This window comes from Ipomoea nil, unplaced genomic scaffold (assembly GCF_001879475.1).
Source record: "Ipomoea nil cultivar Tokyo-kokei standard unplaced genomic scaffold, Asagao_1.1 scaffold1932, whole genome shotgun sequence".
Classification (NCBI taxonomy): Eukaryota; Viridiplantae; Streptophyta; class Magnoliopsida; order Solanales; family Convolvulaceae; genus Ipomoea; species Ipomoea nil.
In genome coordinates, this window is record NW_017618360.1 from 2,512,051 (window position 1) to 2,524,898 (window position 12,848).

The 12,848-nt window shown below is 32.6% G+C and overlaps 2 protein-coding genes across 2 annotated transcripts; one reads left to right on the forward strand and one right to left on the reverse strand.

Moving 5' to 3' along the window:
* Nucleotides 1-5,932: 5,932 nt before the first annotated feature.
* On the forward strand, nucleotides 5,933-8,841 carry LOC109146461 (alpha-L-fucosidase 1-like). The gene is made up of 4 exons (XM_019294106.1): nucleotides 5,933-6,413; nucleotides 6,723-6,798; nucleotides 6,903-7,142; nucleotides 8,074-8,841. The coding sequence occupies exons 1-4, from the start codon at nucleotides 5,936-5,938 to the stop codon at nucleotides 8,744-8,746; spliced, it is 1,467 nt and encodes a 488-aa protein (XP_019149651.1). The 5' UTR covers nucleotides 5,933-5,935; the 3' UTR covers nucleotides 8,747-8,841.
* A 179-nt stretch (nucleotides 8,842-9,020) lies between these two features.
* On the reverse strand, nucleotides 9,021-11,977 carry LOC109194134. Its single transcript, XM_019294103.1, has 3 exons — nucleotides 10,923-11,977; nucleotides 10,248-10,396; nucleotides 9,021-9,558 (listed from the first exon to the last, which is right to left on the reverse strand). Exons 1-3 carry the CDS (start codon nucleotides 11,826-11,828, stop codon nucleotides 9,309-9,311), a joined length of 1,305 nt encoding a protein of 434 aa, XP_019149648.1. The 5' UTR covers nucleotides 11,829-11,977; the 3' UTR covers nucleotides 9,021-9,308.
* Between the last annotated feature and the right edge of the window lie 871 nt (nucleotides 11,978-12,848).

The following is a 12,848-nucleotide window of genomic DNA, read 5'->3' on the forward strand; positions in this document are numbered from 1 at the left end:
TCTTTGATTGAACTCGATGCTTGAACATAAAGTCGTACCTAAATATTATTAGTTTGATTCTTACTAACACCTTTTTAATTAAACTTGTTATTTATACATGAAGATCATGAGTTTAATTCTTACAAACATCTCCTCAATATCGAATCAAAAGATTACTCTTTCCTGTTTTCAAATCATGTTTCTACTCCAACTTGCTCTCACACAATAGTGCTATAACTTCGGCCTAAGGCCCTAAGCTTGGGATATGTAGGACCTTCGAGACAGTGTGAAGACCCAAGCAATTGGGTCAATGCCTTCGTCTTGATCCATTTTGGGCTTTTGATTAAATGATCCATGTGAGACCCAATTCTCATCATCAATAGGCCTTTCTTTTTATTATTATTATATTTTTATATAAGTTCGAATTATACTTGTTTGCAAGCTCATTTGTAATTGTAATTGTAATTTTTTTAAAAAAAATTATAATTGTAATTGTAAAAGACAAGGAAACATTCTGATCAACTATGAACAAACTAATTTACTCACGACATTGTAAAAACAGGTGCATAGTAAAAGATAATCAATATTTACATAAGATAAAGAAAGAACTCGTACATTAATTACCATAATTTCATTTTAGTCTACACGGTTTTATAGAAAGTCTGATTCTCATGTCGATCTTATCTTTATCTTTATCTTTATTTTTATCCTCTAATATAAAAAAGTCATAAGAAGTAGTAAATGTAATTTTGACTTTTTTTTTTATAAGTATTGATTAGTTAATTATGCTCCGTGATAGACTACGAAGAACTGGAGGAGCCTAATTGTACATGTCTATATTAATTGAATAAAAATTATTTTAAATATGATAGAATATAGACTAATTAATTATGAAATATTATTATGATAATATTACATGGGATTGTTTGAACCAGTTCATAAATGAGTCAATTGAATAAAAAATATTTTAAATATGAAAAATATAGACTAATTAATTATGGAAATATTATTATGTTAATATTACACGGAATTTGTTTAACCAAATCATAAATGAGTCAATTGAATAAAAAATATTTTAAATATTCTATATAGACTAATTATGGAAATATTGTTAACGTGTATATTTTTTGAATTAGGGAATAATTAATGTGTATTCCTTATATGGTATTATGTAATATATATATAACCAAAAATTAATTAACAATACACAAAATATTATGAATATAGACTAATTAATGAATTAGGTATTAACGTTTATTTTTTTTTTTTGAATTAACGTGTATTCCTTATATGATATTATGTTATATATATATATATATATATATATATATATATATATATATAATTTACTCATATTCTGCACTATGTTTTTAGTCTGTGAATTAAGAACATCCTCTTACGAATTTAATTGAATTAAAATCAAATATCCTAATTTAGGTCCGGTACTGGCATTTTTACAATGTATAATTTAACAATTTAATCAAATTTAATTTATATAGTTTATTTAATAATATTTTAAAAATACAATTTTAACAATATAGTTCCGGTTTTATAAATATTACACGGAACTCGTTGAACCAATTCATAAATGAGTCAATTGAATAACAAATATTTATACAAATCTATATTAATAGTCAAATTAATAATAAATTTTATTAGTTATTAATTATTAGTTAGCATAATATTAATTTATGATATTTTTGTAGAATAAAAAATATATTAATTATGCTCACATGAGCGTTGCACGGTCTAATTAATAGTATAAATTATTTATATAATTTCCTAATATTAATAGTCAAATTAATAATAAATTTTATTAAATTTTGATTAGTTAATTATGCTCCGTGATATACTACGAAGAACTGGAAGAGTCTAATTGTACATGTCTCTATTAATTGAATAAAAATTATTTTAAATATGACAAAATATAGACTAATTAATTATGAAATATTATTATGATAATATTACATGGAATTGTTTGAACCAATTCATAAATGAGTTAATTGAATAAAAAATATTTTAAATATGGCAAAATATAGACTAATTAATTATGAAAATATCATTATGGTAATATTATACGAAATCAGAATTGGTTGAACCAATTCATAACTGAGTCAATTGAATAAATTATGAAAATATTGTTAACGTGTACATTTTGTGAATTAGGGAATAATTAATGTGTATTCCTTATATGGTATTATTTAATATATATATATAATCAAAAATTAATTAATATTACACGACATATTATGAATATAGACTACTTAATTATGAAAATATTATTACAATACTATAGACTAATTAATCATGAAAATATTATTAACATGTACATTTTTTGAATAAGGGAATAATTAACGTGTATTCCTTATATGAAATTATGTAATATATATATATATATATATATATATATATATATATATATATATATAACCAAAAATTAATTAATATTACACGGCATATTATGAATATAGACTACTTAATTATGAAAATATTATTACGATACTATAGACTAATTAACCATGAAAATATTATTAACGTGTACATTTTTTGAATAAGGAAATAATTAACGTGTATTCCTTATATGAAATTATGTAATATATATATATATATATATATATATATATATATATATATATATATATATATATATATATATATATATAACCAAAAATTAATTAATATTACACGGCATATTATGAATATAGACTACTTAATTATGAAAATATTATTACGATACTATAGACTAATTAATCATGAAAATATTATTAACGTGTACATTTTTTGAATAAGGGAATAATTAACGTGTATTCCTTATATGAAATTATGTAATATATATATATATATATATATATATATATATATATATATATATATATATATATATAACCAAAAATTAATTAATATTACACGGCATATTATGAATATAGACTACTTAATTATGAAAATATTATTACGATACTATAGACTAATTAATCATGAAAATATTATTAACGTGTACATTTTTTGAATAAGGGAATAATTAACGTGTATTCCTTATATGAAATTATGTAATATATATATATATATATATATATATATATATATATCAATAAAAATATTCTACATCATCAATTAAAAATGGAATGAAAATTAGGTAAAAATATCACTACATCTAATATTATAATTGACTAATTGACTTAAAATAAAAAATAAATGGCTGAAAATAAATCTGATATTACTAATTGACTGAAAATATAAAAGGATCACTAATTGACTGATATTCTACCATTATAAATTTTCACTCACCCATCCCGATGGACTAAAGGTGTTAGCTCTAGACGAAGATGGACAAGATTGTGTTGCTACTACCAATGTTCTACAAAGAGGTTTCAATAACGTGTAAATAAAATCGGTTATATTATGTTTTTTTTAAATTGCAAAATTGCTATATTTCTAGACAAAAAATATATTTTCCATACAAATGATTAGGATATCAATTCATTCTTATAACTGAGTTGCTAGACAACAAGCACATTTCCCTAATTTATAAAAATACTGAACAATGATAAATAACATGTCCAAAGTTACAGCACCGCATGCGTACATCTACACATTAGCTATTAATTTGAGCAATTATTTGTTCAAATTCAAGCAATGATAACATAAAAACACATAAACGATCCAAACTATACTTTCAAGTGCACTATATAACATTTGATGTTCTAATTTAAATAATTATATATCGATCCAAATATATTACAACAAATCCATTCCGTGCATCGCACGGGTGAAAATACTAGTATATAATAAAACAGAATCTAGCCACAAAATTTTTCCCTCCTAAGTGTGAATGTATTTTGATAGAAACAAGATTAGCAAGTATGAATGCATTAATTGTGTGGGTATATGTATTTATACATATTTTTTTGAAGTTATTATGTGTATTTATATTTTATAAATTATATTTTATTATTATAGCTCTATCTCTATCTTTATATATATTAAAGCATAATGTATGAAAAAAAGTTTATTGTGTTCAAATTTATTGATAAAGTTTTATATTTAATATAATTTGTGTATATATTTATTTAAACCTCAATTATAATTAATTTGACTCCACATATATAAAGAGGAGAAATTATATATAAAATAAATATATTTCTTACATAAATAATCTTTTTCAAATGAATAAGTTTTTGGTGGAAATTTTTGACAAATATCGCCTGTTATTTTATTTACAAGTTTTATTTAAATACGTTAATATATAATTAAAGTAGTTATTTCAAATTTAAATTCCTTTCAAAAAAAATCAAATTCAAATAATAATACAAGTAACAATAAACTTTAAAATCAACATAATAATAGCATAATCAAATTTTTAAAGATTAAATATTACATTGTATAGTTATACTTACATTTTTAATCAAACTAATTATGATGAGCTCAAGAACTCAAGTACGTTTTTTTTGTTTCCACAACCATTACTTTCTTTGTTAATTCAGATGAAGTCAAAAATTTAAGGAATAAGGGTCAAATAGGCCATCCAACTGCACACCAACATGCAATTAGACCACCCAACTCAAAAAAGCTACAATTAGGTCCTTGAACCACACAAATTCATATAATTTCACCAAAAATGACTTGTTTACCTATTGATACGTTGACGTGTCGGTTACCAAATTAAAAAAATGATTTTTTAATTTTTATTTTAATAATTTTAAATAAAAATTTATTTTAAAATTAAAAAAAAAAAAAAAAAAAAAAAAAAAAAAAAACAGCCGAAGACGAAGGGGTCTCCAGGCAGCCATGGAAAACCCTTCGTCTACATGGCTGGCCGGAGACGAAGGGGTCCCCTTCGTCTCCGTGGCTGGACGGAAACGAAGGAGACCCCTTCGTCTCCGGCCAGCCACAGAGACGAAGGGTCCTCCATGGCTGGTCGGAGCCCTCCATCTCCGGTTGTTTTTTTTTTTTTTTTAAATAATTTATTATTTAAAATTATTAAAATAAAAATTTAAAATTTATTTTTAATTCTGTAACCGACACAAGAGGTAAACAAGTTATTTTTGGTGAAATTGCATGAATTTGTGTAGTTCAGGAACCTAATTATAACTTTTTTGAGTTGGGTGGCCTAATTGCATTTTGGTATGTTGGATGGCCTATTTGACCATTATTACAAAATTTAATTAATAAATTTGTTAAATTAATAATAGTTCGTGCATCGCACGGGACAATTACTACTTACTAGTAGTACATATATGTCATCAACAAGTTTGATTAATATTTACCAATATTTATTATTTAATAAACACCAACCATTACAAAATAAGAAATATCTTAATTAATACGGAGTATTTATTAATATTTAATAATCCGTATTTAATAACCACATTCAATTTATTTCCTTAAAGAGTTCCATTTAGCTAACTGGCGAGGGATGCCATTAAATGGCCACCATTCACTTTGTTTTTTTCTTTTCCGAGTATTACTGACTACTCTGTTATAATTTAGTATCTGTTTATATATATACTTTCTTATTGAAGTACAAAGAGCACTGCCTCCACTGAAATCGTTCAAACCTGGGACCTCTTATCCACATATTTCACCATGCATTTTTCTTATTTTTACCTACTCATCTTGCATTCTCTTTTTAAAAATCGATCAATAGGTTTTTTTTGGGTCCATTAACCATATAGAAGCCTCAATTATCTTCTAACTCTTTTGTAAGCAACTTTTGGAGCATCCCAAGTAAAAAGATCGCCCATCCTTATAAAGGATGATCTAAAATGAATATATCATAGGTCACTCAACTCTTTTAACCTAAATTAACAACGAGATCAGAATTGATCAATTCGTGATACCTATTATATTCCTAAACCTTGCCAAGTACCATCCACTATGCTCCTATAACATATTTGTAGCCACTTCTAAGTGGACCTACAATTCTACAAACATTTCTCACAAAATCATCATGGCCAATATGCATCAAACTACTTATTATTTGTGTCAAATCATCATCACATTATTCTTCTTCATGCTATCACAATTCTTGAGACTCTCAAATCAACTAGCAATACCTCCTCCATTGCCAATCCTCCCTCTGCCATCCTTCTCTCAACTCAAATGGCAACAAAGGGAACTCATCATGTTCTTCCACTTCGGCGTCAACACATTCACTAACCGTGAATGGGGCACCGGCGACGAAAACCCGGCCGTCTTCAACCCAACTTCTCTCGACGCCGACCAATGGGTGGAAACCGCCGTCCAAGCCGGCGTTTCCCACGTCATCCTCACCGCGAAACACCACGACGGGTTTTGTCTCTGGCCGTCTAATTACACCGCCCACTCCGTTATCAAAAGTCCCTGGAAAAATGGCCACGGCGACGTTGTTCGGGAGCTTGTTAACGCCGCTAAGCCCCGCGGCGTCGACGTCGGGCTGTACCTCTCGCCGTGGGATCGCCATGATCAGGGCCGTATTTTAAATTTTGGTGGCCCTGTTCTAGTAAATAAATGTGGCCCTACCAAAATCACAATTTATAAAATTAATATATGCAAGTTTCGAACCTTTGACCTCTAAGTTAAAATACAATAAATACACATCCTTACCATCTCTTCATGGAACCTTGTAAATTCAATTGAAAACTTTTTATTTTTATTTCTAAACTAGTTAGGTAAAATTAAATATTGGACCTCTGAAATTTGGGGCCCCTCTAAAATTGGGGGCCCTGTGCGGTAGCCCAGCTTGCACAGCCTAAAATCCGGCCCTGGCCATGATCGCCGGTATGGCGTTAGCAAAGATTATAACGAATACTATTTGGGTCAACTACAAGAACTTCTGAACAAGTAAGTTCTGATTTTTTTTTTTTTTTTTTTCAAATTATTACTTTTAGATTTTCATTTCCTTAAATTGTGTTAGTAAGCAATGTTTGGTTGGACTTTGTGAGTAGTTATGGGAGCGTGAGAGAGATATGGTTTGACGGAGCTAAGGATTCGGATACACCAAACATGACTTACTACTTCAGTGATTGGTTCGCCATGGTGAAGGAATTGCAGGGAACAATTAACATATTTTCCGACGCCGGACCGGACGTGAGATGGGTCGGAAATGAGCAGGGATTCGCCGGAACCACTTGCTGGTCCACCATTAATCGGACCTCACTCTCAATTGGCAATAGCAGCATCCTTGAGTAAGTAAAATTACCTCAAAATTCTACAACATCCATCTACTATATTTTTTTCTTTTTGTTGGGTGACTAGAAAGCCGTAGTTACTTTCTAAAGAGTATACTAAATTTGGTGACCCTAGCTGTCAAATGACCACCCCAATGGGATAAACTTGTCTAATTGTCAATAGCTAATCAATTCAAACTAACAAGATTAATAGACAACTGTTCCCACCAGAAGTCAGCCTAGATTACCAAACCAACTTGTCTGGGTTACCCCTAAATCGGTGTCTTTTGCATGCATTCTATATTATTACATAAGTTGTATACACTTGATAGGGAATTGAATATACCCCAACCATACCGTACCTATCAATAGACCTGAGGCGGACCCAGTACTGATGTGGAGCCCAGTCTGACCAAAATTGACCCAAGTGTACGTCCCCCCAACTCGAGCCGTAGACCGAGAGGGTCAAGCCAATAAACTCGAGTTCGATAGCGATTGCTCTGCCCCGATCATTATAAGCCAAGGTCGAGCCCCAACCTCCAATACTTGGAACACCATCTAAACATATTAATAGTGGACCCTAGAGCAGCAGGAATCTGCGGACGCGTGGTTAACCTAACAAAGACCGCCGGTCATGCCTCTGCATGCCGAAGGACCCACATGCACCTGCCCCTGACATTCCCTATAAGCATTGCATTAAATGCGAATGAGGGGCGCTTTTGACAATTTCTCTACAGCTTTATATAGCTCGGAAACATCTGACCTCACACCACTTTGAGCGTAACACCTTAAACCAACAAACATATCATATAAGGGTCAAAACCTGGTTCGACCCCATACTCGTACGTATCTGTAGTAACACCGTATTTACTATATCAATTCTAATGTAATTGTACTCGATTTTGTTAAAGATTATTACCCATATACATAATAATCTAAACGTTTGCAGTTATCTCAACACTGGTGATCCTAAAGGGACTGATTGGATGCCGGCAGAGTGCGATGTTTCGATTCGACCCGGGTGGTTTTGGCATAAAGATGAAGAGCCAAAGCCTCTTGATGAATTGCTTCAAACTTATTACAATTCCGTAGGAAGAAATTGCGTATTACTACTAAACGTGCCGCCAAACAAAAAAGGATTGATATCTAAAACCGATGTGTCCCGATTGAAAGAGTTTAGACATGTAATCGACACAATATTCTCCACCAATTTGGCCAAAAATTGTTCAATTGAAGCAAGTAGCCGAAGGGGACGTGCATTTGGAGCCAAGAAAATGGTAGATAGCGATCACTTGTGGACGTATTGGGCACCAAGTGAGCATGACAGGGGACCTTATTGGATTCGGTTGAATGCAACAAACAGACGACCGTTGAAGTTTAACGTTGTTCGAATTCAAGAAGCGATTGGGCTCGGTCAGAGGATTGCAGAACACGAAATTTACGTTGATGGAACGAAGATCGGAAGTGGTACTACGATAGGGTACAAGAAACTTCACAGGCTTGAGGAGGGGGCTGTGAAAGGGAAAAGCGTGATGATCAAGATAACTGCGACACGAGCACCGCCGTTGATTTCATCAATTGGCCTTCATTTTGATCCCTTTTGGCACCCAGATAGAGATTAATTTCTTGTTAAAATGTGTAAGAGAAACATGGAATAATGACAGATTTCGATCTGATTGAAGTATGAAACACATTTTGGAAGGACAATCCCAACCAAATTGGTCGTCTAGACTATCTGTTGACCTTTTTTATTTTAATTGATTAGTTATAATTAACTTAGACCCGTTTACCTCTTTCACGATATTTTGCTGGTTAGAATCATAAGGCAGGTTCTATTGACCTTTTTGGTTTGAACTACTCAGCTATGAACAACCTAAACTGGTTTACCTCTTTATGGTCTTTTGTCGGTTAAAGTTACAAAGTAGGCTTAAGCTAGAGTGCACATTCAGGTAGTAAAGGCAGTAACACATCAGCATCTACACAAACATCAATAGAGATACAAAGCCAAAAAAAACCCCACTAAGTGGTTTGAAAACTGAAGTAGAGGTTGAAGTAGTGTGATTATTGTTGTATTCTATTGGCTATTTTCAAGCAATTGAAGAAGAAGCTTTCACAAAGCAGCCATCTTTGGCCTTTGAGTGAAGGTGGTAGTTAGTTCCTTTGGTGGGGTGCATCTTCATCCCTCTAAAGGAATCCCTCTATACCTTTTCCAGACTGAACTTCGCGGTAAATCATGAGGGCTTCATCCATGACTCCGGCCTGAGCCAACAACTGAGCTCTCTTCTTCCCGGAAGGGTGAGTCGAGAGGTAATCTCTCAAAGCAGACTCCCCCGAGATTCTTCCCAGCTTCTCGTACACTGAGGGGACTACTCGAGGATCATATCCAGCAGAAGCCATCAACAAAAGCCCGATGTAGTCTGCTTCCATCTCCATCCTGATGGATGGGAAATATTATGTTATAACATTGAAAAAATTTAGAAGACAAAAGACATAAAAGGCATATATATATATAACACAATTTCAAGCCAATAAATTCCCGGTGTTAGGTACATCACTTTCATCATAATCCTAATAAATTCCCGGTGTTAGGTACATCACTTTCAACATAATCCTAATAAATTCCCGATAAGCTCAAGTTTGGCAGACCAGAATTTATCACCTAATTAAGTTAAGTAATAACTAATAAGGATCAAAACCGCAAGTGAGGAATCACATTGTAAATCATTTGAATGATCTGAAAACATATGATTAACACAAGTCTGAAGGTAAAGGAATCTACAAGCATCTTGGCAGGTGTAAACATACAAAATGTGAAATTGAACGTGAATCTATTATCAGAAAGAAAATTTTAGATCTCCTGGATCATTGTCACCATAACGACAATAAGAATGCAAAAACCAAGCAATCAAAACAAACCAGCAGAAATAAGTGACCAATTACTACACTGCATAAAGAGGGCAAGTATGTATTTGCTAGACATGTTGATTAGTCCTCTCCACCGGGCAACTAAAGTGCAACATTCACTATATGTATATATGCTGAAAATACTATTGAATTTGATTGCCATAAAGGGATAAAACTATAGCAAAACAGGGAAGATTGTAAGCGAGGACCAAACCGCACCTTCTTGAGAAAGGAAGCCTTAGGAAAAGGGCTGACATAGTGTTAACAATATCAGGCATGACAAACTGATAAAGAACCAGTTGTATAATGGCAAACCACAAGTGTTTGGTCATTCCTTCTGCAGAATGCCTAGCCACAGCATGCGCAACCTATTGAGCAGATTACATACATGGGGAAAGTTCCAAATATGTTAAAATGAGATCAGTAATTAACATAACAGCAAGTTACTACCAAACAAAATACCAGAAACAAGGGCAACCCAAGCCAAGTTGGTCAGGCTATGACTTGATAACTACAAGGTTATAAATTCTATTCCCAGCAGGAGCAGCCTATTGACTTTCTTGATTTGAACTGGTCAGGTACGACCAACCTAAACCTAGTATGATGTTAGAATCAAACGCTTATCATTAGGGACTTGGCCCACCTAAACCTAACCATGTTAGGATCAAGTACTCCAAAAGTTATAGCTACATTTTCGAGAGGCATGGTGTTGGACTTCACCCTTCATGCCTCCGTCCAATAATCCCTTAACAGGACTTGGCCCTTCACTAGCCTCCGCCCAACAACTAATTTACCTCCTTATGGTTCTTAAGACGGGGTTTACACACTGCACACCCTCACGTAGTGAGTGCAAGTTTCCTTGTCACTCAAAAAAATGGCAGAAGAAGTATATACCTCATGGCCAAGTATGGTTGCAATCTCAACATCTGACTTGAAATGATCAAGCAAACCAGTGAACACAACAATCTTCCCACCAGGCAAGCAAAAAGCATTAACTACAGGCTCATTAACCACTAAAACCTCCCAATTTAGTCCCTCCAAATGGTCAGTGGAGGATTCTTTGCCTTTCTGCTGCCCCTCCTTCCTGCTGTGCTCAATCCACCTATCATCAAGAACTTCATCCTCCCTATGCCAATTCCCCTCATGGACACTATCAGTCAAAGCCGACAATGTCTCTTGCCCACTAATGCCATGATTCTCCACACCCTCAGATGTGTACTGAAGATCACTCCACACCTGCTCCTTCCTCAATCCTCTCTGCAGAGCCCCAATTATGTCGCTAGCTATCAACCTTACTCTTACACTTTCCGGGTGAATCGCGGGGAGGATTTTCCCCTTGAAACTCGCTTTCATCTGCTTAAATTGAGTCTCTCCAAGCTCCCTCTCCATGCTTCTGGACAAGAGCACGAAATGGGTGCGCTTTGTATAAGGTATAGTCTCTACATGCCCGGCGTAAATCGTGATGGCGAGCCCTGAACCCACCACAACAACGATGAACACATTCCTAGGGTTCTGAAACCAGCGCTGCGGCCCTCGGGGACGAAAGTGGCGGACTTGGTACCGATCCACATAGTAATATCTCCTCGCCTGAGCAAGAAAAGGGCTGCTTGTATGCTGAAACCCTGATTGACATTTTGAGCTCCTCAAAACAGGCGAGGAAAAACGAGAGAACCCAGATTCGAAAGAACTGTACTGTTTGGTGCCTGAAATGGATTCGGAGACGCGATTTTTGGACGAAATCTTTGACGCTAAGCTCCTGAATGCATCGAATGCGAATCTTGATCTTCTATGCCATCCCATTGTACTGTAGAGAAAGATATAATTGGCTTCAACGTATGTGAGTGTAGATGAAAATCATTAAGAACTGGATTTCTTGGAGGAAAATCTAGAACTTTTCTGTTGGAAAGAAAAACTGGCGTAGACCATTTGGGCGGGTTAGATTCAACCCGCCCATTTCTTTTATCCATCTCGCCCGACTATTTTAAGCGCCTAAGCGGTGCGTTAAAAAGAAACGGATTCTTGGCTAGTTGGCTGCCGTCAATAAAAAAATAAAAATTTATAACATAAAGTTACAAATTTAATTTTTCTCACCATTTTTCCGATACACATTCTTAAGGGGGTGTATTCAATCATGACTTTTGTAGAGTTTTAAAGACTTTTAAAATGATATATTTTAATAAATTTTGATTGACTTTCATATAGTCGCTCAAAACTTTTTAAAACTTTATAAGACTCTATAAAAGTCTATATAAAAACATTCATAGACTTTTATAACTTTTTATTTTAAAAAGTCTACAAAAGTCATTGAAATTATAAATTGAATATATCCTTACAAACTTTCAATAATTTTGATTATTATCATTTATAATTTTCTTACAAAACATTTATAATATATCATAAAATTCTTCTTATTATATAGTTCTTCACTCACAACAACATTCTTAACATTATTATTTTAATCCATAGTAAGTTGAGACATATATGCTAATTACTTATATATATTATTAATAAACATCAACAAAAAAAAAATCTATTTCATTAGAAATTCATAACAATATTGAACAATAAAATTTATAATAAAAGAATTGATCAAATAAAATATTTAAAAATATAATTACAAGTTCCATAAAATAAAAAAAAAATAAAAAGTCTAATATTAATAATATATATAAAAATTATACTTCATATATTGCTAGGCATCACGCAAAGAACTATTATTTGCAATAGCAATTTGAGACTGCGAACAACAACAAGATGCTACTGTTTGCAACCCTAAATTGTTGTTGCAAACAGTAGTTCGCTATTCGTAGTAACCTGTTA

Bases quoted from the DNA above. Each gene is read 5' to 3' on its own strand.
- LOC109194134 (XM_019294103.1), bottom strand. From the start codon at position 11,828: ATGGGATGGCATAGAAGATCAAGATTCGCATTCGATGCATTCAGGAGC. The intron at 10,397-10,922 runs GTATATACTTCT...TCTGCTCAATAG, and splicing joins CAACCATACTTGGCCATGAG to GTTGCGCATGCTGTGGCTAG. The intron at 9,559-10,247 runs GTGCGGTTTGGT...CCCATCCATCAG, and splicing joins AGGCTTCCTTTCTCAAGAAG to GATGGAGATGGAAGCAGACT.
- LOC109146461 (XM_019294106.1), top strand. From the start codon at position 5,936: ATGCATCAAACTACTTATTATTTGTGTCAAATCATCATCACATTATTC. The intron at 6,414-6,722 runs GCCATGATCAGG...AATCCGGCCCTG, and splicing joins GTACCTCTCGCCGTGGGATC to GCCATGATCGCCGGTATGGC. The intron at 6,799-6,902 runs GTAAGTTCTGAT...CTTTGTGAGTAG, and splicing joins CTACAAGAACTTCTGAACAA to TTATGGGAGCGTGAGAGAGA.